This window comes from Pteronotus mesoamericanus, unplaced genomic scaffold (assembly GCF_021234165.1).
Source record: "Pteronotus mesoamericanus isolate MK-2021 breed Mesoamerican mustached bat unplaced genomic scaffold, CSHL_Meso_final contig_50, whole genome shotgun sequence".
In the NCBI taxonomy this organism is placed as follows: domain Eukaryota; kingdom Metazoa; phylum Chordata; class Mammalia; order Chiroptera; family Mormoopidae; genus Pteronotus; species Pteronotus mesoamericanus.
In genome coordinates, this window is record NW_026555186.1 from 25850162 (window position 1) to 25877867 (window position 27706).

Consider the following 27706-nt stretch of genomic DNA (forward strand, 5'->3'; position numbering starts at 1 on the left):
TCAGTCCTTCTTGGCTGCTGCCGTCCTCATGGCTGCAAGGACATTGCTCAGCTCCTCTCTCTTCCTCTTGGCACGGATGTGTGTCCCCACCCTTTTCTTGATGAATTTCAGGGCCCGCTTGACCCTAGAAACTTTGAGCAGCTCCATGGCGCGCCGTTTATAGGGGGCAAAGCCACACACCTCTCGGATCGTGTCCCGCACGAACTTGGTGCACTTGGTGAGGCGCCCGCAGCAGCGGCTGTGCCTCGGCTTGCTCACGGTCTTTGTCACTTGGTGGCCTTTGTTGAGACCCATAGCGGAGGGCCCTGGCTGCTGTTTCTCAATGGCTAACGCGGTGGAAGGGGCCTGGATATGTTTTAAAGGAGGGATTTGCCAACACTCCTGAAAGGCGCCGTGGGGGAAAAATAAGAATGGCTCCTAAAGGTTTTGATCCAACCGAAGCAGCTGGAAAAATGAAAATGTTAGCTGAAATAAGAAAAATATGGCATTTGGTTTGCGAGAACCATGTGAAAGAGTAGGTAGTTGGAGTCAGGAGCAAAAACCTGGGGCTGCGGATGGAAAACCAAAAGTGTATAAATGGGGTTCCAAACCATTAAAATGAACGGCATCATCTGAGGACTGGGGAACAATGAAAGGTGCAAAGACTAAAACCTGAAACATCCCAACCTTGAAGTCTCAAGAATTGAGTAAAGGAAATTAGAGGAGCACGGCATTCTCTGTTCCTGTGTATAGAATAAAGAAGGACTGAAAATTCACTTGGTGGTTAGCAATATGGAGGTCACTGAATTTTGCCAGCCTTTTTTTTTTTTTTTTTTTTTTTAATGGGTGTGAGAAGCAGAATGAGAGCTATCTTCCTCCAAAGGGTTGAGAAACGATAGGCTTCCCCTTTCCTCAAGGCCAAGTTAAGTGGCTTTTTTTCTAAAAACTGAGTTCAAGAAATGCAGAAGCTTTTAAAAACTGAGATAGATTACTTCCCTAAATGAGTAGCAGCTTGTGGTGTCTAAATGTAAAATTACAAATGTATCCCAAAAAGATTAGCAACAGGTTTTTGTTACTAGACCAGATTATTTCATGTCTTGAAATATGAAGTTCATATGAAAAAGTAAAAGAAACCAGAAAAACAGTAGAAAAGTAGTGATGAGGGTGGGAAAATACCAATCAGGTATATTTTTAATACTGTGGCTGCAGAAATTAAAACTACTGATTCATGAATAGCTAATTTAGAGGAACTGAGTGTGGAAACATCTAGATACACAAGAAACTAGAACAGCAAGTCCTCAAATAATGTTTTGTTTAGCACTTCATTATAATGTTTTGTTCAACAACTCCTTATGACATTACTGAGATGCCTTAAGAACTTAACTCTTGTTTATATCATTCAGCCTGTGGTTAAATCAGTTTTGTTATAACTAGTTCATTCCCTAAGTACTTAATCTATAGGGTAGCCCATAAACAAATGAAAAGATGCTACATATCTTCACATTCACTAACTTCACAAAAACCTAAAATACCAAATATCAGTAAGGGTGAACCGTAGAGGAACAGGAACTCTTGCAATGCTGATTTTGTAGAACTGCTTTAGAAACCAGTTTGCCATTACCTAGTAAAGTTGAACACCTATATATGCTAAGACTCAGCAATAATTCTCTTAGGCATATACCTTAGAGTAACCCCTTATGTGTACCCCCAAACACAAGAATTTTCATATCAGCACTGTAATAGCAAAAAATAAAAAGGAACAACCCATATGTTCCACAGGGTAGATGAATTTTAAAAATAGTGCTAAAAATAGTAAAGGAGCCAGTTTTAGACCTACCCAGAAGCCAACTATATAAAATTCAAAAACAGACAAAATTAAAAACTAGGGATTCATAAGTGTGTAATACAAAATGAAGGTGGCTGCATCTTAAAGGAGAGCCGAGGGTGCAATCATGAAGAGTTTGAGCGGTGGGTACATTTTATTGTTATTTAAGTGGTACATTAATATATATACGTGTATACAACTTTACACATGACTTCATAGCACATGCAGGTAAACATATACAGGCATACCAACTTCCCTTTATTTTATTTTATTTTATTTTTTTAGCAAGTCCATCTTGCAATAAAATCAGTCCTGAACAAAAAAGGAGGCAAGATTATGGTTACACTTCATATGTGTTAATTCAAAGTCATTTCAATTCAGTATACTTATGAACTAAAAACCCATGAGAGCTTTTGTTGTAAAACTTCTGAAATATTCAAATACTTGCTACAAGGCCAAGTGATACACTATATTCACTTTTTTGGCATCTTTACTGGTAAACTTCCCTAAGTACATTATTTTTACATTTTCTCTTTGAAGGCACTTTTTCTCAAAAAAAATATATTTAATATGTCTTAACAGTTATTTCCTTATCAAAACTAAGATGTCCAAAAATTTAACTTTTGCTCAAAAACCCTTTCTTTATATGTAAAAAGAAAAATTGATGGTTATTAAACCTATCATCCACAAACACTAGGGCTTTACAAACATTTCTGTTTTTGTTAAGCCTCATCCTTTTTGTCAATTGCAGGCATACACATTTTCTTTAAGGTTCTTAGAACTTTCATTTTCTTGAGATCTTAAGACTAGCTTAAACTATATAACACGATGTATAAATCAAAATATTTCCACTAGATGGAGCCATTTACCTAGTTTAACCCTGAAATATTAGTGTTTTGTAGGAGTACTTGGCATACCCATTTAATGAGCAGATTTTCACCATTTAAGCTTAACTCAATTGACGTGACATTGTACATGATAATAATCTTTTGTGTATGTATGTATGTATGTATGGATTTTAATCCTCACCTGAAGCTATGTTTATTGATTTGAGAGAGACAGAGAAACATCGATTGGTTGCCCCCTCAATACGTGCCCTGACTGGAGATAGAATTCACAGCCTAGGTATGTACCCTGAACCAGCATCGAACTCGCTAACTTTTTGGTGTATGGGGCGACGCTCCAACCAACTGGGCCACTTGGCCAGGGCTACATGAAAATAATCTGGAAAATGTTTTTCTTTAGAGCAGTTTTTAAATTCCAGTGCCATTCTCCCTTAGAACACAGAGACTCTTTAAGATGTTTCCTTAAGTACAAATACAGAGTTCACAATATAGGCAGGACATCCCAAACTTTAACATGCACATATCACCTGACAATCATTTTAAAGTGCAGATCCTGATGCAGTCAGTCTGGTGGGGCCTAAGTATGAGTTTCTAACAGGTTCCCAGGTGATGTTGTGCTGCTTGTTTATGGACTTTGAGTTAGCAACGACCTAGAGAGTTCCTAGGAAACTAAAGTGACATCAGGGACTAAATAACTTACATGTAAGTTTCATAAGGGTGGCAGGGGGTGACGTGAGGGTGGAGGTTGTATATTTTGTTTGCTTGAGTGTTTGCAGTGCCCTGAGCAATTCCTGAAACAAAAGTAGATGCCTAATAAATTTGCTCAATGAATGAACAAACGAACAAATGAATGAATGAATAAGAACAGTGTTTAAGTGCTTCATATATATAAATTTATGGAATCTACTTGGTAGTCTATGAGATCAGCTCTATTATTATTCATGCTCATAGAGAAGGAAACTAAAGTTGCATAGAGTGGAAACAGGATTTCGACTCAAATAGCTGAACTTGTCCGTCTGGCTCCAGAGCTTATGCTTTTAACAAAAATACTGTACCACCACTCGCTTTTAGGTAGCCTTTCATTGACAATGAATTAAAGTCCCAGGCTGATCCAGGCCTTCCTTTCTAAAGGCCTGTTGTACTGTATTTGTTTACAGTTACTTGTTCCTGACAGGTTGTGGGGTTTCCTATGCTACCACAGGGTCCAGTCGATGGGCGTCAAGACTGCACACTGTCAGTGGGCAGAGCATTTCTCCAACTCTGAGTCGCCTTACGAATTAGGGGTGGGAGAGAAATGAGAGACGTTCAGCTAAGACCTGCTCAGGGTTCATGAAGGAACAAGGTGGACTAGTCCTTGCCCTGTTGTCTAATTTAGTTAAGTCTTATAGTTTCATCGACCAAAGGAATGAGTTGTCATGATCCCAAATTACAGATGATTAATAAAGATAGGAGCTGCTCGAGTGTTCCCTTGTCATCCAGCCCAATGGAATTATTTAACATCTCTTATCTTGCAGGTCTTCTGCTGGGCCAGGGTTCTGAGCTGGGCCATCTCTGGCTTCCAGTTGGGAATTGCTATTCCAGTTATATCATCATATTATCAGAAGAAAGTTTTACTTTACATTGTTGTTTTGTTTTTTCTTTTCTTTCTAATCTTCTAGAGCTAACATTTGATCTCATGTGCAAATCTGGTAAAAAGGAGATGGATCCGTGAAATTTTTAATCTACCAGAAGTCACTTGGAATTTAAATAGGGGTGGGGTGAGTTGTGTTAAAAAAGTTAGTTTACTATGACTTGAACAAACTTGTTACAAGAAATTCTATCTTATATGCTTTCTGGCTGAAACTTACATTCTTGTAGCTTTGCATTTAACATTGAATATTGCAGTAAAAGTATTTTTATTATGGCCATGGCCAGGTAGCTCAGTTGTTTAGAGTGTTGTCCCACTTTGCCAAGGTTGCAGGTTTGATCCTCAGGCAGGGCACAAACAAGAATCAACCAATGACTGCATAAATGAGTGGAACAACAAATGAGAGAGAGAGAGAGAGAGAGAGGGAGAGGGAGAGAGAGTGTGTGCCTCCCCCTTCCTCCCCCTCTCTCTAAAATCAATTTTTAAAAAAAGAGTTTAGGAAGACCCATGGATATCTCAAAAGCTCCTATCTTCTTCTTAGGAAACATAAAGGACTGAGCCTGTATAAGTACAAACTTGCATAAGACCTTTTCCCTATCTTTTGGATGTTTTTGTTCCCTGCGGTCCCCAGGTCCCCAGAGCATACATTCTCCGTCCTCCTCTCCCATGATAAGTAATTAGCCTAGCCCAGCACTTGGAAGAAATCTTTACCATGTTTAAATTGCTTCCTTCCTATAGATATTTTGGGCCTAACCAAATTTCCACACGTTTCTGTGTCACCCGAAACATCTCCCCACATCCCTCATCTCTCCTTCCACCTTTCTCTCAGCGCTCCTGCCACACTGACCCCTTTGCCCCCAAACACAGGAACGGAGGAAAGCCTTACAGCCTTTGCACCATTTGTCTGCAGCGTTTGAACTGCTCTCCCCTTTTTATTCACTGGCTTCTGTAGGGCATTCAGACTTTAGTTCGAATGCTGCCTCCCCACAGGGACCCTTCCTCACCACCCCAAAGAACCTCCCAATAGTTTTCCCTTGTATCTCCTTTTGTTTTTCTGTAGCACATTTGTTTAGTCATCATGTCTCCTGAGTCTCCAATCTTTGACAGTTCCTGTCTTTCCTTGTTTTTCATGACCCTGACAATTATGAAAAGTATGGTTCAGGTACTTTGTAGAATACTTATCCATTTCAAGGTGTCTGATGTTTTCTCATTACTAAACTGAGGTTATGGATTTTTTTTTTTTTAAGAATACTACAGAGATGAATCATCCTTTTCACTGCACCATATCAGGAGATACATGATATCACTACTGATATTAACTTTGATAAATTTGTTAAGGTGGTATCAGCCAGGTCTCTCAGTAGTAACACCACTATTTTTTCCTTTCTGGACTGCATTCTTTGGAAGTGAGCCGTTAAGTCCAGCCTACACTCAAAAGGAAGGGAGTTAAGCTTCACATTTCAGAAGGGGGAGTGCATATTATTACTTGGAATTTTTCTTTAAATAATGTGTCCCTTCTTCTTTCTTTCTTTCTTTCTTTATTCAATCCTTTATGCCCATATATTTGCAATAGTTCTATCAGTACATACTGGTATTGTTTTATTCCTTGGGTTGTAATCTAATACTATCACTATCTTGTTGCTCACCTAGTTCCAGCTTTGATCATCAGGAACACCTTCAGGTTGATTTCTGTATACTTTTGACATGCCCCATCCTTTTATTTTTATTTTTAGCATTTCCTTACTTTCTGGCATTAAATAAAGCTCCAGGCTCATCTTTTATATTTTCTGCCCGAGCCCTAGAATCAGCTATTTCTGTAAGGAGTCTTGGTTCCTTTTTTTTTTCTTTTTTTGTGAATGGCTCTTCAAAACCAAGATTTGGATGCTGGCATGCTAACTGCACCGGCGGTGTCATTCTTCCTGTATCCTCTCAGTGGACAGAGCAAGGAAATAAATGTTGGTATACTAACCCGTGTTTACCCATATATCTATATTTACATCTGTATCACTATATAAAAATACTGCAGTTGGTGATTTCCTATTGATAGCTCCAACTCTAATCTATTCTAGTCTTCCCTTCTGTCCCTGCTTTGCTTACTTATAACTTCTTTCTCTAAAAGTAATAAACCTGAATCCAATTATCTTCAATGAATGTACTTATTTGTACAAGTCTTATAAACATGTAGTTTCAGAATTACTAACCCCTCCCCTGTGAGAAACAAACTGACTAGAGTACAGTGGTCATACACGGTCTTTGTCTTCTGACTTACACTATCCCATCAAAGCATCATTTCACAGTTGCTTAGGTTAGCTCAGCTTCCCACCACCTGCTGCGGTGGTTATGTGGCGTACTTGTAATACAGTTAGAGTCACTGGGCTCAATTTGCACTTTATACTTTGATCCCCACCTCCTCCGACTTCCTCATTCTGTTTTTCAGATCCACATACAGTAAATGTTCTATGGGTTTTGACAAATGTAACAAATCTTTTCTCCAACATCCCACAACCATACAAAATAGTTTCATCACCCTAAAAATTTTTATTATGGAGCCACTTTGTAGTCAGCTACTCTCCCTTCTTTCAACATTTGACAGCCACTGCTCTGTTTTCTATCCCTATGTTTTGCCTTTTCAATAATGTCATGTAAAGGGAATCATACAGCCTTTTGAATGTGGCTTCTTTCACTGAGCAAAATACTTTTAAGATTCATTCATATTATGTGAATCAAAGGCTCATTCCTTTTTATTGCTAAGTCAAATGGATATTCCAGGCTTTAATCCTTTATCTGGTGAAGAACATCTTGGTTGTTTCCAATTTTGGGGAATTATGAATAAAGCTGCTGTGAACCTTCACACACAGGTTTTTGTGTGAACGTAAGGTTCTCATTTGGGTTAAATTAACGGGTAAATATTATTGCTGTTTTAAGTCTCTAAGTTTGGGGGTCATTGATTACCGAGAAATAGGTAGCTAATACTCTTTCTTCCTCCTGAACCATTTAAGAGTAAGTTGCAGATGCCCCTTATCCATAAACACTTAAGTATGTATGTCCTAAAATATTTTCTCACTTGACCACAAAAAAGTGATCAACATTAGGATCTAATCTGCATCCTTATTCAAACTTTACTAGTTGTTCCAATAATATCGCTTGTAACAAAAAATTTCTGTATCATTCATTAGGCACAGGTGGCATGTCTCTCCTTTTTCAAAAACCTGGTAGGACTTCTCAGCCATTGTCTTTCATGGCATGCATATTTTTTGGTAAACTAACTATTTTATAGAGTGTCCCACATTTTGGGTTATCTACTGTTTTCTTACTACTGGATTCAAAAATATGAACTTTTGGGAAGAATATTGTTATATTAGGAGCTAGAGATATATTATGCCAATTTGTACTGTTATTAGTGATGTCAGCTTTGATTTCTTAATTAAAATGGCATCTACCACATTTCTCAAATGTAAAGTTACTATTTCCCCCTCTTTGCAATTAATATATAGCTTGTGGGCCGATACTTTGAAATTATGGAACTATCCCATTTCTCATTAAACCTTCATCCTCAATTTTAGCATGTATTAATTATATGGATTGCCAAATTGTGTTTTTCTTCAGAGATGGCTCAAAGAACTAAACCAAATAAAAAATCCCATTGGATTTTTGAATAATTTTTTTTTAATTCCTGGTATCAATTGTATTGTGATGTCTTACATCCTAAGGACTGAATTTTAAAGATACCTATCACTGATTTATCTTGTATCAATTAGCAACAGAAAGGAAGGGGGGGAAAGACAATTGGTTACTATATATAATGTATTAATAACAATGCAAGGAAGAGACCATGGGTAGCCCTTATAATACTTTTTTTTTTTTTTGCAACTGATTAGAGCACTATTTGATTTGTATAACATTCTACCTTCCCTACTCATCTAAGTTCTGTTTCAGCTGGTACCGCAGCATGCTGGAGTTCTTTAGCTGGTAAGGTTAACCACAACTTCTTTTCCAAAGCTATACTCAGCAGTTGGTCAGTGCAGTAAGTAAAGTTGGTACCCGCCCAAATCCTCTTTGCAAAACCAGTTAGGGATCCCTCAGCTGATGAAATGTAGGCTGATAACAGCCTACAGTTGCATCCTTCTCCTAAGCATTGCTCTTGGCTGATAGGCACTGCCCCACCCAGCAACTCAGAAGACACAAGCCCCAACAGAGCAGAATCCATGGGAGCAGCTACACACATGATTACTCCCCGTAACCTACTTAAGGAATGTGTGCTTCCTGTTCCAATTTTAGGCTCTGTGGACTTAGAGGTCTTGCTTCTCAGAGGGGAGATACCTCCACAGGGATTACAGGAAATTTCAATAAATCTAAAAGCTAACACAGCTACTGGGTCACTTTAAGCTCTTCATACCAGTACACCAGCAAAAAAAAAAAAAAAACAAGAGAGAGAAAGGAGCCTTATCTTACTGGTAAGAGTGATTGGCTCTGATAATCAGGAAGAAGAATTGCTGCTGAGTATTTGGAGCAGGAAGGAATAATTTTGGCATTCAAATAAGCTACCAGGGCTTCTTTTGTTACTCTCAAGTATGTTTATTTCAATGCAGAAACTTAGAAGATAGCTCCAGGTTAGTTTATGGATTCAACAGGCCTGCTGCTTCGTCTCCCATTTACTGAGAGAGGTATATTGATATCTTACTATAATTGTGGATTTTCCTGTTCTTCTTCGTAGTTCTATCAATATTTGCTTTATACAATTTAAAGATAGATTGTTAGATACATATAAATTATGAGTCATTATCATTTCCCAGGAAATTGAATTTTTATCACTATAATAAATTAATACATTTATGTTAATAAGAAAATTAACATAAGTGTATTAATTATATTAGCTTCTTTTTGGTATTGCCTGATGTATATTTTTCCATCTTTTTTCTGTCTGCCTTTATGTGTGTCACTTAAAATAACAATTAGCATAACTGGATTTGCTTTTTAAATCTAGTCTGACAATTTTTGTCTTTTAACTAGAAGAGTTTAATCCACATAGATGTATTATGATTACTATTATGTTTAGATTTATCTCTGCTTTCTATCTGTCCCTCTGTTCTTCACTCTCCTTGACTTCTTTTGGAATGATTAAACTTTTTCATCTTTCTTTTATCTCTTTTATAAAGTTAGTTTGAAAGTTATATTCTTTAATTTATCTTATGGTGACCTTGGCTATTTTACCATACATACCTAATGTCACTCGATGATATCTAATATTAATCTTTTCACTTTTTGAAACAATCCCAGGACCTTAGAATGTTTTCAATCTGATCACCACCCTCTCTAACTTATGTGCTATTGTTGAATAGTATTTTAGTTCTCTTTTTTTTAACTCTATAAAGTATAAATTATATTTATTTTATATATTTGAATTCTGTTTAGATTTATCCATATATTTACTATTGTCTTTTCTATCATTTCTTTTTTGTATCTTGAATCTTCTGACTAAAACCATTTTTTAATATGCCTAAAGTATAGATTTCACAATTTCCTTTAGTAGGAACTGTTTGTAATAAACTTTATTTTTCCTTGTGTGGAAAAAAACCTCACAATTTTGCTTTCTTTCTTGAAAGAAGATATTTTGGCTGGGTAGATAATTTTAGGTTAACATTTATTTTCTCTCAGCACATTGAAGACATTATTTCACTCTCTTGAGACTTACAATATTGCTGTTGAGAAGTCATCTTTCAATCTAATTGTTTTCTGGGAGTGGGGTGGGGTGGGAGGTGATAATGCCTTTTTCTTAGCTTTTAAGATCTTTTTTGGTCTTTGGTGTATGTATCACCATGATGAACCTGAGTATGGAAATACTTTAAATTTATCTTACTTGGCATACATTGGACATGCTAAATATGAAGACTAATGTCCATTAATAATTTTTATCCATTTCCTTTTAAAATAGTGAAGCTTCTTTTTTTTTTAATCTCTTATCTATTTCTGGAACTACCATTAAATGATTGTTAAAATCCACTCTATTATCTATGTCTTTTAACATCCTTTCACTTTTCATCTCGTTCTCACTGTTGTCAGAGACATTTTCCTTGCTATCTTTTATTAAAGAATTTATTCATTTAATTTAATTTTAACTTATTTTTAATCACTTTATTTTTACATAGAGCCAACAAGTCTTTAATATAACTAAGTCAGGTGTTATTTTCCTCAAATTAGTAATGGTGTAGTTGAAGTACAGAGTTTAAAGATTTAATTTAAAGAAGGCTATTAAGTGGCAGACAAATTTGAACCCATGTGGTCTGACACCATATAGAGTGTTCTTTCTGCTATAAATATATTTTTATCTTTATTATATTTTTTCCCATTACCTTTTAGTCCCCATATACGCCCCCCCAGCAATCACCACACTGTTGTCCAAGTCCATGAGTCCTTTTCCCTCGTTGCTGAATCCCTTCACCCCCTAACCTAACCACCTCCCCACTAGCTGTTATCTGCTCTCCATCTATGGGTCTGTCCCCATTTGCCTTGTTAGTTCAGTTTTTTTATTAGACTCCACATATGAGTGAAATCATGTGGTACTTATCTTTCTCTGACTGGCTTATTTCATTAGCATAATGTTATCCAGATCCACCCATACTGCTGCAAAAGGTAAAGTTTTCTTCTTTTTTACAGCCAAGTAGTATTCCATTGTATAAATGTCCCATAATTGTTCTATCCACTCATCTATTGATGAACACTTGGGCTGCTTCCATACCTTGGTGATTGTAAATAGCGCTGCAATTAACATAAGGGTGCTTATGTTCTTTTGAATTAGGGTCTTGGGTTCCTTTGGATATATTCCCAGAAGTGGGATCACTGGGTCAAAAGGCAGAAACATTTTTAATTTTTTGAGGTATCTCCATACTGCCTCCCACAGTGGCTGTACCAATCTGCATTCCCACCAGCAGTGCAAAAGGGTTCTTCTTTATCCACATCCTCACCAGCAGTTGTTGTTTGTCAATTTATTGATGATAGCCATTCTGACAGGTGTGAAATGGTGTCTCGTTGTGGTTTTAATTTGCATTTCTCTGGTGACAAGTGATGTTGAGCAACTTTTCATATGTATATTGGCCATCTGTATGTCCTCCTTGAAGAAGTGTCCTTTGCCCATTTTTTAAATGGGTTGTTTGTTTGTTTTTGATGTTGAGTTTTGTAAGTATTTTATTAATTTTTGATATGAACCCCTTATGAAATATATCGGCAAATATGTTCTCCTATTCTGTGGGTTGCCTTTTATTTTGTTGATGATTTCCTTTACAGTGCAAAACCTTTTTAGTTTGATGTAGTCCCATTGTTTATTTTTATCTTTTGTCTCCCTTGACTGGGGAGATATAGCCAATAAAAAATTGCTATGAGCAATGTCCAAAATTTTTCTGCCTATGTTTTCTTCCAGGATTTTTATGGTCTCCAGTCTAATATTTAAGTCTTTGATCTATTTTGAATTTATTCTTGTGTGTGGTGCAAGAAGGTGGTCTAGTTTCATTTTTCTGCATGCATCTGTCCAATTTTCCCAACATCGTTTATTGAATAAGCTATCTTTAGCCCACTGTATGTGCTTGCTTCCTTGTTGAATATTAGTTGACTATAAAGGTGTGGTGGGTTTATTTCCAGGCTCTTTATTCTATTCTATTGATCTATGTGTCTGTTTTTATGCCAGTGTCATGCTGTTTTGATTACTATGGCCTTAAAGTATAGTTTGATATTAGGTAGTGTGATTTCCCCAACTTGTTCTTTTTCAGCACTGCTGTTGCTCTGAGGGGCCTTTTGTGGTTCCATACACATTTTTGAAATATTTGTTCTAGTTCTGTGAAATATGTCATTGGAGTCTTGATAGGAATTGTATTGAATCCATAGATTGCTTTGGATAGTATGGACATCTGAATGACATTAATTCTTCCTATCCATGAAAATGGTATGTGCTTCCATTTATTTGTATCTTCTTCGATTTCTTTCTTCAGTGTCTTATAATTTTACAAATACAGGTCTTTTACACCCTTGGTTAGGTTTATTCCTAGGTATTTTTTCTTTTTGAAGCAATTATGAATGGGATTGTTTTCTTAATTTCCTTCTCTGTTGGTTTGTTATTGGCATATAAAAATGATTTCTGGACATTAATTTTGTATTCTGTTACTTTGCTGAATTTGTTTATCAGTTCTAGTAGTTTCTTGGTAGAATCTTTGGGGTTCCCTATGTACACTATCATGTCCTCTGCAAACAAAGACAACTTAACTACTTCTTTTCCAATTTAGATGCCTCTTATTTCTTCTTGTCTAATTGCTATGGCTAGGACTTCTAGTACTATGTTGAATAAGAGAGGTGAAAGTGGACATCCCTCTCTGGTTCCCGATCTTAAGGAGAATGCTTGTAGTTTTTGCCCATTGAATATGATGCTGGCAGTGGGTTTGTCATATATGGCCTTTATTATGTTTAGGCACGTTCCCTTCATTCCCACTTTGCTGAGAGTTTTTATCATAAATGGGTGCTAATTGATCATATAATCATGGGTTTATTTCTGGACTCTCTATTCTGTTCCACCGATTTATGTGTCTGTTTAATGCCGTTAACAATCTGCTTTAATTGCCGTAGCTTTGTAATATAGTTTGAAATCAGCAAGTGTGATGCTTTCAGCTTTGTTCTTATTTCTCAAGATCACTTTGACTATTTGGGGTGTTTTATGGGTCATACAAATTTTAGGATTGTTTATTCTATTTCTGTGAAAGATTTGCCTTCTCCAGTGAGGTGAAGGTCAAGATTAGCAAGTTTCTTTGCTGTCTTCTTTGCAGCAGGTTTATTTCTTGCTCAACTTTACCTTTACCTTGATAATATTGCCTTTGGGGTCCCAGATTAAGAGAAAGGTAATGCTTTAAATTAATAACAGAGTGATGGAAAATTCAATACATGGTTGTGTGATAACCTGAAAGAAATTAAGTTAGATCTCTATGTTATCCTTAAACTAAAATATATTCTATAGAAATGAAAGGTTTTAAAAGTAAAAAAAAAATGAAATCAAAGGAAGATTATAAACATACTCTTTATGTTCTTTCCCCCCTGAAGCAACTCAACAACTTTGCAGAAGTTTGGGGGGAAATTTGATCACTATCAGAGCCCTCAGGGTAAGTCCCACCTATGAGACTGAAGCTTTGGATTTTATGAGTCAAGAAGGTAATATCCAAAACTGTAGTTATTGTTTCATAACAACCCAGTCAAAACCTAGTGGCTAAAACAAACAAACAAAAAGCAAAAAAAAATCCTTCATTTTGCTAATGCATTTTCAATTTAGACAGGGCTGAGAAGAGAACATCTCTCTTCCACATTTTATTGGCTGGGATGGCTTGCCTGTGGACTGGGGGAATGCACTTTCACGAAGTACCATTCATTTGAGTGGCAAATTGATTCTGGTTGTAGGCTGGGAGCTAAGCTAAGAATGTGTTCCTTGGGTCTCAGTTCCAGGCTGTTATGAATCTCTCCATGGGCTATCGGCTTTTTCACAGCATGGTGGTTGGATTTCAAGATCAAATGTCCTGTGAGAACCAGATGGCTGTTGTACACCTTTTTATGAGCTAGCCTCAAAAGTCACATAACATTATTTTTACTGCAGCCACAACCCTGCCCAAATTCAAGGGGAGGGAAACAGAGACCTCACATCTCTCACTGGGAAGTAAAATACATCTGTCACAAGGAGCTAGACTTGCTATAAAACTGCTTCTTTAGTGTGACCTAGGACATAGTCAGCTGAGTTTACAGAGGGCCCTGAACACCTGGGAAGAGCCTGAGAACTACTGCTACCTGATTATTTCACAGTGCTTTCAGTTTTCCATTAGAGGAGAAGCCATTGCATACCTACCCACACACTTTCCTGGAAGCTACCCCCACTACTGACTCATTACAAATGTCACAGAGTTTTCAAGTTTAAATCCTACCTCAAGAACTTAATTGACTGTGAACTTACTGTGTCTCGGTTGCTTTATCTGTAAACTGAGGATAATAAAACCTACTTTAGAAGATTGTTATGATGATTAAATTGATTAATTCATGTAAAGACTTAAAACAATGCCAGCCACATAGTTAAGCTAAATAGGTTCCTACCCCAGGGACAGACCAGTTTCCTCTGTGCCCATCTGCCTACGTTTCCAGGGTGATGTAAAATTGCTCCTGGCCAGAAAGGGCCTTCCAAGTGTTAGGGTCCTAGTAACATCAACCGAGGAGTCATGTGGAGGAGCTCTGGGGCTGACCACTTTCAACTATCTAATGAATAAATCTAGGCAGCCCTGTTATTTGGCTTGTGAGAGTGGAAAGTGCTCACTGGATCCCCCTGCTTCTGGTTACCTGAGGAAGACGCATGCTACCCCATGCCACTAGCTGTTCCCTATCCTGGATGCAGGGCACCTGCTACTCTTCTCTGGCCAGTGTGAATGGCCTCCATGAACAGAACAGTGTGCTCCCAAGATGGAGCCTGAGGAGAGAGGCACACAACATCAATCAGTTATCCTCAGCAGCCAGGGACCCTAGTTAATCAAGCCATCATTCAGTGCAATGAGCATACAGGAAAACCACCAGACAGAAGGGATATAAGAAGTGATTTCTAATGAAAACAAGCTGTGAAATAGGAGAAGTACTTCTGTTTTGCCTCTTCTCCAAACCCCACTGATATTGATAGGGGAACTCAAGAATTAATGATTTTAGCTTCAGTCATAGTTGATAGGCTTAAGTGATTCATGCATACGGAAAACTGTTATTTCAGGAACTGGAATGCATGACTCCATGACTCCAGGAGGCTGACAAACAATTCAACGTTTGTGCAAGTGATGGAGATGCTGTCTGAACCAATGTGTTCCAGGGAGGGAACGCCCATGATGCACATAAAGAGTTGTTGATCAACTGATAAAGAAATACTGTGCAAGTGACCGCAGGACTGTAAGTCTTATCCAATTAAGCTTTTTTCCAAACTCCTTACTACCCTTTCTCCTCCTTATAAAGAGGTTGGCTTGAGATGAGGTGTTAAAATGGTTTTTGAGGGTATATAACCCACCATCTTCTAACATTGCCAGCATCTGAATAAAGTGCCCATAAAGATTCAATCCTTGTCTCTATTTATTGGTTCTGGTAGTGACAGGCAGCACAGACACCTACTTTTCCAGTTCCAATATAGCAAAGAACAAGAAATTTAAATTCAAAACAGGAGAGGAAAAACAGGAAAAGTGCTTCCAGCAGACCAATATCATAAGGAATTTTCAAAAAGATAAAAGAAATGTGAATGAATTGACAGAAAAATCTAGAAGAGCAGAAAAATCTAAAATCCTTATAGGAAAAAGGGCACTTGAGCAGTTAAGAAAAGAGAGAAACAACTGAGTCATACCCTTAAGACCCTACCAACTCACTAACTTGCCAACTCCTGGAGTTGCTGCTTGCAGCAGCTGGCTCCAGTGAATGGGCTCAGAGGGGAGCCATGGGTACAGTTTTTGAAGTAGTTATTTAACACAGCAGTCTTAGAGCAGTGGTATGCTAAAGCCAGGCTCTTGGAGCCTATGTGCACAACTCTCCCCAACCCTCATTTAGGTTTGTTATGTTGCTAGCTTGAAATTGGCCAAGGTAGGCCAATTTAGACTCTGGAAATCAGCAAATGTTGCAAATCAAGACTTCCTTCTTCTACTTCAAAACTGGTTGTTAAACATTTACCAGCATATCACTGCTCCAGCCTTAGCTAAGAGTAGAGAAAAATTGGTTGTCCCATACTGAAAGAAAAAGGACAATGCCTGGAGGGTTAAGGAAGCCATGCTAAGAGAAGTTACCTACATAGCCTGCCTGTCCCTACATAATCCCATGAGGCAGATTCCTATAATCAAAACATACATTCACTGCCAGGTAAATAGGAGTTCTCATTTGAAGTGAGGAAATGCATTCCAACTATGAATCATTTCAGTCCAGGCTTGCACTTACAAATAGGAACAGAAAACTAAGAATCAACAAACATTTTGGGGAAACCAACAACATAAAATGACACACCAAATCCAACAAACAGAACTAGCTCACACTTAAAAATATAGAGAGAGTTAATTAAAAAGAGTGTACATAGCTAATGTCTTTGTGTTATTTAATATATTACAGTTACTTAAAAGCATCACATCAAAAAAAAAAAAAAAAAAGAGAGAGCGAGAGAGAGAAAGAGAGAGAGAGCTTCTATGGAACACAACCAGAATTGATGGGAATTTAAAAATGTGATTGCTAAACTGAATAGTTGGGCTAAATATGTAATTATTGAGTTGGGAAACTGAGTTGAGAGATTCTTCCAAACTGGTATTCCAAAAAAAGGAAGAAAAAGAGAGAGAGAGAGAAGAAAAGTAATGTTAAGAGACCTGGAGGGTAGATATAACTAAAATTGTAAATATAGAACTGTGAGAATAAAAGGGATAAAATTATCAAAGAAATTTAAAAAAGAGCATTTCCCAGAACTAAAGAGGGACTTAGACCGAAAGGGACTATTTTTTTAAGATTTTATTTATTGGCTTTTAGAGAGATGGGAAGGGAGGGACAAAGAGAGGAAGAAAAACACTGATCAGTTGCCTCTTGCACGCCCCCGCTGGGAACATGGCTTGCAACCCAGGCATGTGCCCTGACCAGGAATTGAACTGGCGACCTGTCAGTCCACAGGTTGGTTGCTCAATCCACTGAGCCACACCAGCCAAGCAGAATTAGTGCAAAATTATCTTTTAAAGACATAAATGTATTAACATGACAAATAAAATTAGGTCTTTCCTGCCTCTTCTTTTAGAAACCACCCATGAATAATAAGACTGTGAAACAGTAACGCCAACTCCATATCTGATTACCTAAAAGACCTCCAAGCTAAAATAGGAAGGACTGACAAAAGCAGTGAACGTCAGAGAAGCAGAGAAGCACAGGGCTCAGCGCTTCAGCTGAGGAAAAGCCAGCAGAGCCCATGACTTCAAAGTGCATAGCTTAAGACAAAAATCAATAATCTCTCTTTTGCAACAATAGAATGACGTTGTGGTCATGGAACTTCCCTGAACTTAGTTTGGAACTGGGAAAAAGCTGAAGAAGTAGATTTTAGCAAGAAATATCATACACTAATCATATTTTTCAGGAAGCAGTCAGTTGTTGAGGGAAGAGGGAGAAGGAAAAAGACTGCACTGAGACATCCTTTTGGTGCTGTCCTCAGGCAGGCTGCAGAGAAGCAAAACAAAAAAGAACTGACTCACACACATAACCCTGGGTTATGAGGAGAGTTTCTGCTGACCACGATTACAGTGCTGGCCTCTCTCATACAAAACTCCAGTAGATAACCAGCCTGAGGGGAACTCACCTTATTTAAAGTTGAATAAGTAAACTTAAAAAAAAAAAAAGAGTATAACAACCACAACAAGAGACAAGAAAGAATGATGGGAAAAAACAGGCAAAACAAAAGGCAGATGAAGAATAAAGAATTCTCACCATGGAGCAGATAACAATTGAGACCAACAAAGTGCCATTAATTAAGTTTTAAAAATTTATCTCTGTAAAATTCATCAGTTTAAACAAGAGCACAAAACAGAAATATAAGTGTTCGGGGATGATAAGATAAAAAACGTGAAAATATGTTTTTCTTCATGTTGATGAAACCTGAGACAGCAGGGCCCAGGTAAAGAAAAACTGCAGATATAAACACGATATTGCAAGCAGCACAAAGGAAAATAGGCATTGCTGAAATAACAATCGATACTAGGACCAAAAAGACAAAATGAAATGAAAAAATTTTAAAGCTAAAAAGGTTCAGAGAGGAAAATTATGATTTTGGAAGACAAAAAATGAAAACTCTGTTTATACAACATTGGTGTCTAAAACATAAAATAAGATATAAGCTATTCAAGTGAAATATATAAGAAGTATTTAAGACCTGGATGATATGGCTCAGTGGATTAAGTGCTGGCCTGTGAACTGAAAGGTCACTGGTTCGATTCCCAGTCAGGGCATGTGCCTGGGTTGCAGGCCGGGTACCTTCCCCTCTCTCTAAATAAATAAATAAAATCTTAAAAAAAAAGAGAAATACTTAAGGCACAATTAATATATTCCAGAAATAAAAGACTTATAAAAACTGATTAAAGAGACAGAACATATCTGGCAAAATCGGTTATCCCATACCAAAAACTGTTTTCCCCTTCTTTCAAATAGTCAAGAATAAGGCTAGAGTCCCTGAATCACTGTGCGGAGAAGTGTTGTGCTATGATTGGAACACCTGTTATAGACTGTTGCCTTAAAGAAAAATACACTTCTATTTTGTTAGGATCATTTCACTTGGCATCTATCATAATAGTTTAGCCTATCCTAACAGGGTAACAGAAAAAAGTGGATGTGAAACATGTATAACAAAAAATATTGTTATAAATTTATTTAACTTCCAAGAAAAATAACTTTTCAGACTGGCAGGTTGAAAAAAAATGATGTAAAAAAAAGGAAAATCAATTCAGGCTAGCCTAAGACTTCTCCAGAGGCTATTTGCTGCTAAGAGACAGTAGAACAATCCTGTGAAATCAAAGAAATAAAGTATGACAATAAGTACACATAATTGATACTAGTCAAAAAAAGGCAAGAGAAAAACATTTTATTTTTATTTTGTTTTGCATATACCCATAGTCTAGTATCTTTGGCACTAGATGTTTGTGGTTTTTTCCTGCCAAGCATCCAATTCACTTCAGTGTCTTTGGTTGCTGCCCTATCCCCAAATGCAGGTGAAACTGCAATTTCACCACCATTTTTTAGTGTCTGGGTAAAATTCTGATTCTTTTCTTTTAATTTTTAAGTTTATTTATCTCATTTTAAATAGGTAGGACACTCACATGCAATGAAATTCAAAGGTGATAAAGCCAATCTCCTTTTTATTCCTATTATCTATTTCTCCTCTTCAAAGGCAATCACACTTGCTTCTTAACCTTTTGACTAAGATCAAATGCAAGGGCAATCAGTTAGCAGAAGTTTCTTACATATCTTTCCCAAGATAGCATATGCACACATAAGAAAATAAACATAATATATCTAAACTGTATATATATATATATATAAAATGTTTCTGTATATATGTAAAATGCTTGTGTATACATATATGTTTGTATATACTTACACACATATAGTTTTCCTTGAAGTTCTGCTTTTTTAAAAATTTCATTTATATACTTTTAGAGGGAGGGGGAGGGAGGAAGAAAGAGAGGGAGAGAAACATGGATGTGTGAAAGAAACATCGATCAGTTGCGTCTTGCATTCCACCAGCTGGAAACCTGGATTGCAACCCAAATACGTGCCCTGACTGAGAGCTGAACCAACAATCTTATGTTTCACAGGCCAGCACTCAGTCCACTGAGCCACGCTAGCCAGGACAGCTTTCTTTTTTGTGCATATAAAAATATACCATACATTCTGTTCTACACCTTGCTTTTCTCTACTTAATGAAATATTTGGAATACTCCAGTGGTATGCTGGTAGATATTTAACGACCAGCCGTCTTGCCCCTCTGTAAGTTATTTTCCACATAGAGGCTAGGATGGTCCTTCAATATATTAGGTTATCACACCCCTCTGCTGGGAGCCGTCTGATGGCCCCTTAACACTCTTTGAACAACACCTGAAGTTTCTCTATGGCCTACGAGGCAGTGGCTGACATGGTCCTTCTAGCTTACTTCCTACAACTCTTACCCATTTATTCTACTCAAACCATGCCAGCCCCATCACTGCTTTGTAGTTCTTCCTCCTGCTTCTCCTTTGCTTCATTCACCTCCTCAGAGAGGCTTTCTTTGAACATTCTCTCTACAATAACCTCCCAACAATTTGTCACTCCCTGTTACTCTTAATAACATTAATAGCTTGTACTTAATGAATTTACTATATTCCAAGCACTATTCTAAGTTTTCTGTATTGGAAATCACTTAATCCTACCAACAGCCCTTTGAGGTAGGTGCTACTATTATTATCCCCACTCTACAGAAGTACAAATTGAGTCACACAAATTGTTAAGTAAATTCCCCACAGTCACAGAGCTCATAAGTATCAGAGCCAGGATTAATACCCAGGCAGTGTAATATCAGAGCCATATTCTATATACTCTCTCATTTGGTATTTTTAAATGCAATATTATACTGCAATTGCCCTAATTTATTGATTTTTTTAAAAAAATTCTTTTTAAAGATTTTATTTATTTATTTTTAGACAGAAGGGAAAGGAGGGAGAAAGGGAGAGAGAGAAACATGAATGTGTGGTTGTCTCTCACGTACCCACCACCAGGGACCGGCCTGCAACCCAGGCCCTTGCTCTGACTGTGAATCAAACCGGTGACCTTTTGGTTCGCAGGCTGGCGCTCAGTCCACTGAGCCACACCAGCCAGGGCTCCCTAATTAATTTTTAATATAGTACTTATCACTTAACTATATATTTACTAACATATCAGATATTATGTTATATATCTACTTATTTACTTTACAGTATTTTATTTTTGCTTATTACTCTTACTGACCTGTAAGATTTCTGAGGGCAAGATTTATTTGTTTTCTTTACTGCTGTATTTCACAGATTTAAGACAGGGCCAACACACAACACACAATTGTTGAATGAGTGAATGGGTATATATATATTTAGATGTATATATACACTTTTTTTTCCAATATGGGAGCTCACAGGTAAAGTGTACAGTATGAGATGATGGTTTTGAAAAGTAAAGAAAGGATGAATTCTACTCCAGCCACGAACACAAACACAAACTCCTACCAAAAAGAGAAAAAGAAAAACGGAAGAAAAACAAGAAAGATGCTACAAAGAACAGTTTATAGCTTTTTATGACAAGATATAAACTTAATCTAAAGACTGTATCAATAAATATGGAAAAAAGATAAGTGAGATTATGCAGAAGGTAATGAAATGGTTTAGCAATTTTCTTTTTTCTTTTTTTTCTGGAGGAGATATATCTGAAGATTGCTTTGAGTAAGGAAAAGAAGTGTTTTTAGTTGACATGTGGGAAGTGGGAAGAAAAAAATAACATGCATTTTTTTCGGACCTAAATGATAAAACAACTGGTGACAGTTTGTTCTTGAAACAATGTTTTAAAAAGTGTATCAACACAGGCCTTGACTAATGTGGCTCAGGGCGCATGTGAGAAGCAACCTCTCAATGTTTCTCCTCTTCTTTTTCTCCTATCTTCCCCTCTCTCTAAAAATAAATACATAAAATCTTTTGAAAAATGACAGATGTCATCCTGTGGAATTGTAAGTCTTTGGATCTGACAATTTTAGCCCAGTCCAATTGACTCCCTGCAAATAGTTCATCAGAGTTTAGGAGTCTTTTTTACAGATTTTGATAGAGAATATTGTAATCACGTCTATAGGCCGATATTGTTGTTTTTTTCCTTCTGCCTGCACAAAAAAGGACTCTAAAAACATTTTTTTAAAATTAAATTTACAAGGCAGGGAAGAGCAATGAGGGAAAAATGGGGACCACTGTAATTGAACAACAATAAAAAAATTTAAAAAAACAAAAAAATTTTTATTACATTTATTGGGGTGACATTGGTTCATAGGATCATATAGGTTTCAGGTATACATTTCTTTGATACTAGAACTGTGTATTGCACTGTGTGCCCACCACCCAAAGTAGAACGATCTTCTGTCACCATATATTAGGCCCCCTTCACCCTCTTCCTCCCACATCCTTCCCTTTGGCAACCACCACATTGTTGCCTGTGTCCACAGGGGGCTGGTTTTCAATACAATGACCAGATGTACTGTTTAGGGTAGTACAGCCCTAGATTTTTATGAGAATCTTAGTTTTTGGACAGTTATATTTCTAGCTTGTTTCAGAACTGATAATGGGGAAAGAAAAGACTTTTTAAAATAGTAATGTAAATAAATTTGCTTGAAATTTTTATGGGATCCTTATTAGTTAGCATTCATATCCATTTATAGCACCTGGCTTACAGAGACAATAACCAAGGAAGGGACTTCTTTACGGAAAGAATGTGGCAACTGATGAACGCCAGACCATGAGTTTAAAAAAAAAGAAAAAAACAACATAAATAAGAGTTCTGCGTGGATGAGTCTAAATTTCACCCTCCACCCTCCTTTTCTTTTGACCTGTTCTCTTGCCTGGAGGCCTCACATGCTTTCCTTTGTAACATTTTCTTCATGCCTTTGTTAATGGTTGTTTAACACTGTTAATGTTTACCACAAGTTAACAGTAGTTTACTAATTACTAGTTGTGTGACCTTGACAACTTATTTAATCTCCTGGAGCATATTTTCTCATCTGTAAAAATTTCTATAGTAATAGTAGTGACCACATATAATAATAGTAGTGAGAACTCAGTGAAATAATACAAAAAAGATGCTTTTACCATGCAGAACTAAAGTTACACATGCAATTGTAGTTATTTTTTCCAATTAATTAATAGTCCTAGGGAGTTAGCTGGTCCTAAAAATAGCACTGAGTTTCAGAAGTTGCTCTGGAGTTCACTCTACCTCATGGACCCTCAAATCACTCTACTGATGGAAGAAACTCCCAGCGAATCTAGGGTAGTTTCCGAGAGAGAGACAGAGAGAGAGAGAGAGAGAGACAGAGAGAGAGGAAGGAAGGAAGGGGGGAGGGAAGGAAAGGAAGGAAGGAAGGAAGAGCGACAGAGGGAGGAAGAGAGAGAAAGAGAGAGAACACAAACTGATTCTTTGAGGTTTAGGTTATCCTTCAGAATAGTGATTCATTCATTTTTTCATTTAATAAATGTTTATTCATCACTAACTATATGCCAGGTTTCTTGTAGGCACATTATTTTGTAATTACCATCTCTGTTGTCTTCTTCATTATGGGTCTATACTAGATTTTTAACTTCTTAAGAGCAGAGACAGTCCTTTCATTGCTTTAGGGATCAATAATTGCCTATTGCCTGAATAAATGAAAGAGAGGAGTTAATGAAAGTGTTAAGAAAGATCTGGCTCAGTTACATTTATATTCAAACAAAAACAAAGAACAGTGACTACTCTTTAAATCTTACTATGTTATTACATTAAAATAAATTTTAAATGTTTATAATTATCATAATCTCACAACCCTAACACATTTTTCCATATTTTTAATTTTTTTCTCTATTTATTTACATGCATATTTTTACATATTTGTAATTTTAATGCATTTTCTATGTCATCTTCTGCCTTTCTACTTAATTCAATGGCAAACATTTTTGTATGTTTTTACATTATCGTCACCTTTATGACTTTCTGTAATTTAGTAATTTTTCTTTTCTTATTTTTGAGACCCCTCTTGGGTTCCCTGTGGTCACTAGCAGTGTAATTAACCCCCCTGAACATTTGTAGGTGTTTATGTACTTCTTTCACGGACAGAAAGGTAAGAGAGTCACTGGTAAAGTACATCACATTCTGGAGGAAGAAATGATGCTGCACCAGGGAACACACAGTCAACCCCAGGTGCACTCAGGAGAGAAGAAAGGTGTGTCTAGCAAGCTGCTCTGAGCTGAGAAGAGTGTGTGGAGGGTGGTATTTAGCTCCATTCTGCGGTTTGATTAACTTGTTCCTGTCTCCTTGCCTGCCTGTATACCACCTGCAAAATTTTTGCTTTTCTTTCTGTTCTGCGTAGAGCTTTTGTTTTCAAAGTGCTGCTATTGAGGAGGGAAAAACAAGAGAACAACAGACTTCAGGGATCTGCCTATTTCTCTTCTGCCTTTCAGTGGAGCTTAGCTCTTTCGCCACTTGTTATTTTCAAGTGCAAGATGAGCACAGAGAAGGGCTACTGTGTCTGACACAGGATGCTGCCCCTCGAAAAATTAGCAGGGAAAAGGAGAGGTTTACAGCAGCTTCTCTTCTGCGATGCTCATCCTGGAAACAAGTAGGAGTATATTAGCAAAATTATATTTAAAACGTTCAAAATTATATTATTGAAAATTTAAAAAACGTTTTGCTTATTGCCAACTCTTCCAGAATAGAACTAGTTTTTAATGAAGTAATGAGGAAATGACCTTTGTAACTAAATGTTCATTAATGTGCTGTGAGCTAAACCCAGGATTGCAAATAGAAAATCAAACTAAGGAATGAAAAGGGGGAAGTTCTGTGAGTGCCTACCCCTCAAATCTTGGAGACAAGCCATGTTTTGTAAACTAGAGAATTTACATTTACCTTTTTTTAAAAAAAAGATTTTATTTATTTATTTTTAGAGAGAGGGGAAGGGAGGGAGAAAGAGAGAAAGAGAAACATCAATGTGTGGGAAAGAAGTGGATTGGTTGCCTCTCACACGCCCCCAACTGGGGACCTGGCCTGCAACTCAGGCCTGTGCCCTGACTGGGAATCTAACCAGCAACCCTTCAGTTCACAGGCAGGCACTCAGTCCACTGAGCCACACCAGCCAGAGCTGATTTATGATATTCTGTGGTAATTTCTCTTCTCTTATTTGCTACTAGTCAAGTTATGTTTCAGCAGTCCAGGTATGATTTGTGCTATAATATGCATGCTTGGGCCACAGTTTAACAGACCAACAGCATTCTCTGGAAGCCAACATGTTGATGGCAGGTATAACTAGTAAGAGATCCTAAGAGGAAGATGAATCTGATGGTGCATGCACCCAAAATTTAAAAACAAAATTGTTCAGGGGTCCCTTCCAATAGAAGATTTGCTAGAGCCAATCTTGAATATTATTATTTCAGTTTTATTTTATTTTTATTACAAAAAGCAGCTTATCCTTTATAAAGTATACTCAAGCTCAAAAGAACTCTTTTGAAAATATTTAAAGTCATGTGAGAAAATTAAATCAAGTAGAACTTAAATAATGACATTTATTATAGGTTCTAAGATCTAGCACCAATTAAGAATATGAGTAAAAGAAGAATAGACTTATTGCATATCCAAAGTCTCCTGCACATGGACATTTCTATAATAGGTTCATTTGTTCATCCATTCTTTCACTGAACATTTACTGAGTGACTATTCAGTGCCAGGTATTACAGAAAGTGTTATAGGCAGTAAGTGGAAGGACCACTGCTGTTATCTATGTCAGTTTTTAAATTCCAGAATCTGTTTGGATAAGCAAGGGTAATTGTGTGTGGCACAAATACTTCAATGCATATGAATGAGTTACCCACTTAGGGCCTTATCTATGTTCTGCCAGAGTATATGTGCAACCCTTGAAACCTCACTTGAGAGGACAGAAGGTGGCTGATACCACTCACATTCTTCTTCTGCTACGCTAACCTGCCTGAAATTCGTAAACTTAATCAACATTTACTATAAAATAAACCCTGCAAATAACAAAAATACACAGGATATTTATCTCTGTGGCAGGCCTGCCTGTAACATTTATAGGATCAGAGGTAAGAGTACAAATCGAGGCCAGCATATCCTGTGCAACCATTTGAATATAAATTATGGTAAATATTAAGTGTTGGTAGCACAAATAAGAAAACCAAGAGAAGGAAAATTTGTGCTTCACACTGCTTTGTTGTGCAAAACAATACTTTTCAAGAATCTATTGCATTCAAGCTGAAAGGATTCCACAAGTTAACTATGTCTTTTTTTGTCTTTTTTTGACCTAAGCACTTCTGCTACTCAAATTTTGCCTGAACTCCACAGCAGTTTATTTCTGAAAAGGGCAGCTATAGTACCCAGAAATTTTCACTGTATTTAGAGTCCACTTTTTGTTTTAAAGACACAGGGCAAGAGATAAGAAGTTTTTCCCTGGGGCCAAATAGTGTTGATCATGGAGAGGATATTTATGATTGTAGGCAAGTATTCCACATTAGAATAGGAGTGGCAGAGGCACCTATATGTTTTTAAAATAAATTAATATATACATTTGTGATAGGTAAGTTCTTTGGAAGCATGGGGTCCAAGATAGGGGCACCTCCTGCCCAGCTCTAAGAATATTAATGCTTAGTGATACTGGGAATTTAATGCCAATCTCAGTTGCATGGAGATCTAGATGGTTGTATTTTTTTTCCAGATTTTTTTTGGCATTATGAAAGATAGTGCTAGACTAATGGCTTAGAGAATTGTAACATATTTCTAAGTGTGACTTTCCCAAAAACTAGGTGTTAATGACAATGTTATGAAGACTTTCTAAAGGAAAGAAATATCAAACATATACAAAAAGAGAACAGTATATTGAACCACCATGTTTCCCTTACTTAGCTCCAATAATGGACAACTCATGGTCAATCATGTTTCATTTGTACTCCTATTCATTCCCCCTCCCTCAATGAAGTTATGAGAAAATTCTAGATGTGTTATCATTATATACTATATATTTCTAAAATATATTCTTAAAAAGATATGACAATACCATTATCTAATTATTCCCAATTCAACAAACACTCCAGTTTCATCCATGTGAAAGGCACCATGTGGCTATTACTTTTGAGGATGAAAATAAATTTCAATGAAGAAACAGTGTTGTGTTCATTATGTTTGAAGTTACAAGATCTGAGGAGGTGTGATGTGTTTGTACAGTTAAAACTACACTAAATCTGTTTGTGGACTTGGCTTCAAGAGCTGCTGACCTGGTGACAATGAACTTGAGACCTCTCGAGCTTAATTTTTTTCGCTTAGCTTTTGGAAAGCAAGGCATGGGAAGGGGATTTAGTTTTTCTGTCATGCTGAGGCATGTTCAAACTTGTTTCTTTTTTCCAGAATGTTAAAGTTGCTAAGAGAGCCATGGACTCACAGGAACAAGTTCTGTTAGAGACTTCACACACACACACCCACCCACCCCCCCCCCAACCCCCCCCCCCCCCCACCCCGCCCCCGACTGGGTCAGGGAAATTTGTTCGTTTCGGGTCTTGTTCCTGCTGTTGGCCATCCTGGCTAGTTTGCTCCGGGCGTGCTAGAGGTCATGGAATCGGTGCTTGGGTCTCGCGCAGCTCCACTGACTCTCTGGCGACGCTGGGCGTTTCCTCCTTTTCCGGCCTCGGAAAGTTTTGTTTTGGTTCTTAGTGCCCTGTGACGGAAAGGCACCCTGTTGACCAAAGGTTTCTCAGAGTCTCCTCCAGGTGGCTAGAGGCCAAGTTTCCCCTATCCCAGCCTGCCCAGACTCGGGATCCGTTCGGATCCTCGAAGGAGGGGGAAACGAGTCTTGTGAGAACGAGCTGAACTGGCATCCAGGCTACGGGCTCAACTGCCGCTAGCTGGCCCCTCTCTTAGCTCAGTCCCTGGCCCAGTCCTCATCGCACCGTAGAGGGTGCGGAGACCCTCCCCGATGACTCCTCAGGGATCCGGTTCTCCACCATTCCCAAGAAAATACTCAATCTAACTCCGCCCGGGCTAGAGAGAGAAGGCCACTAAAACCCGGGAATGAGACCTCGGACGCATGCGCGCACAAGGCAGCGTTAAGTGTTGGTCCGGTCGCCGCAGCCGCTAGGTGGCGCATGCGCCCTGGAGGGTACGGGCTGG

The 27706-nt window shown here is 37.6% G+C and overlaps 1 protein-coding gene across 1 annotated transcript; it reads right to left on the reverse strand.

Moving 5' to 3' along the window:
- LOC129074491 (60S ribosomal protein L36-like) lies at positions 1-27683 on the reverse strand. Its single transcript, XM_054578293.1, has 2 exons — positions 27615-27683; positions 1-381 (listed from the first exon to the last, which is right to left on the reverse strand). Exons 1-2 carry the CDS (start codon positions 27681-27683, stop codon positions 1-3), a joined length of 450 nt encoding a protein of 149 aa, XP_054434268.1.
- Positions 27684-27706: the final 23 nt, after the last annotated feature.

Excerpts from the sequence above, each read along its gene's own strand:
- LOC129074491 (XM_054578293.1), bottom strand. The coding sequence starts at position 27,683 with ATGCGCCACCTAGCGGCTGCGGCGACCGGACCAACACTTAACGCTGCC. Across the intron at positions 382-27,614 it reads TGTGCGCGCATGCGTCCGAG|GAGTGTTGGCAAATCCCTCC; the intron begins GTCTCATTCCCG and ends GGCGCCTTTCAG.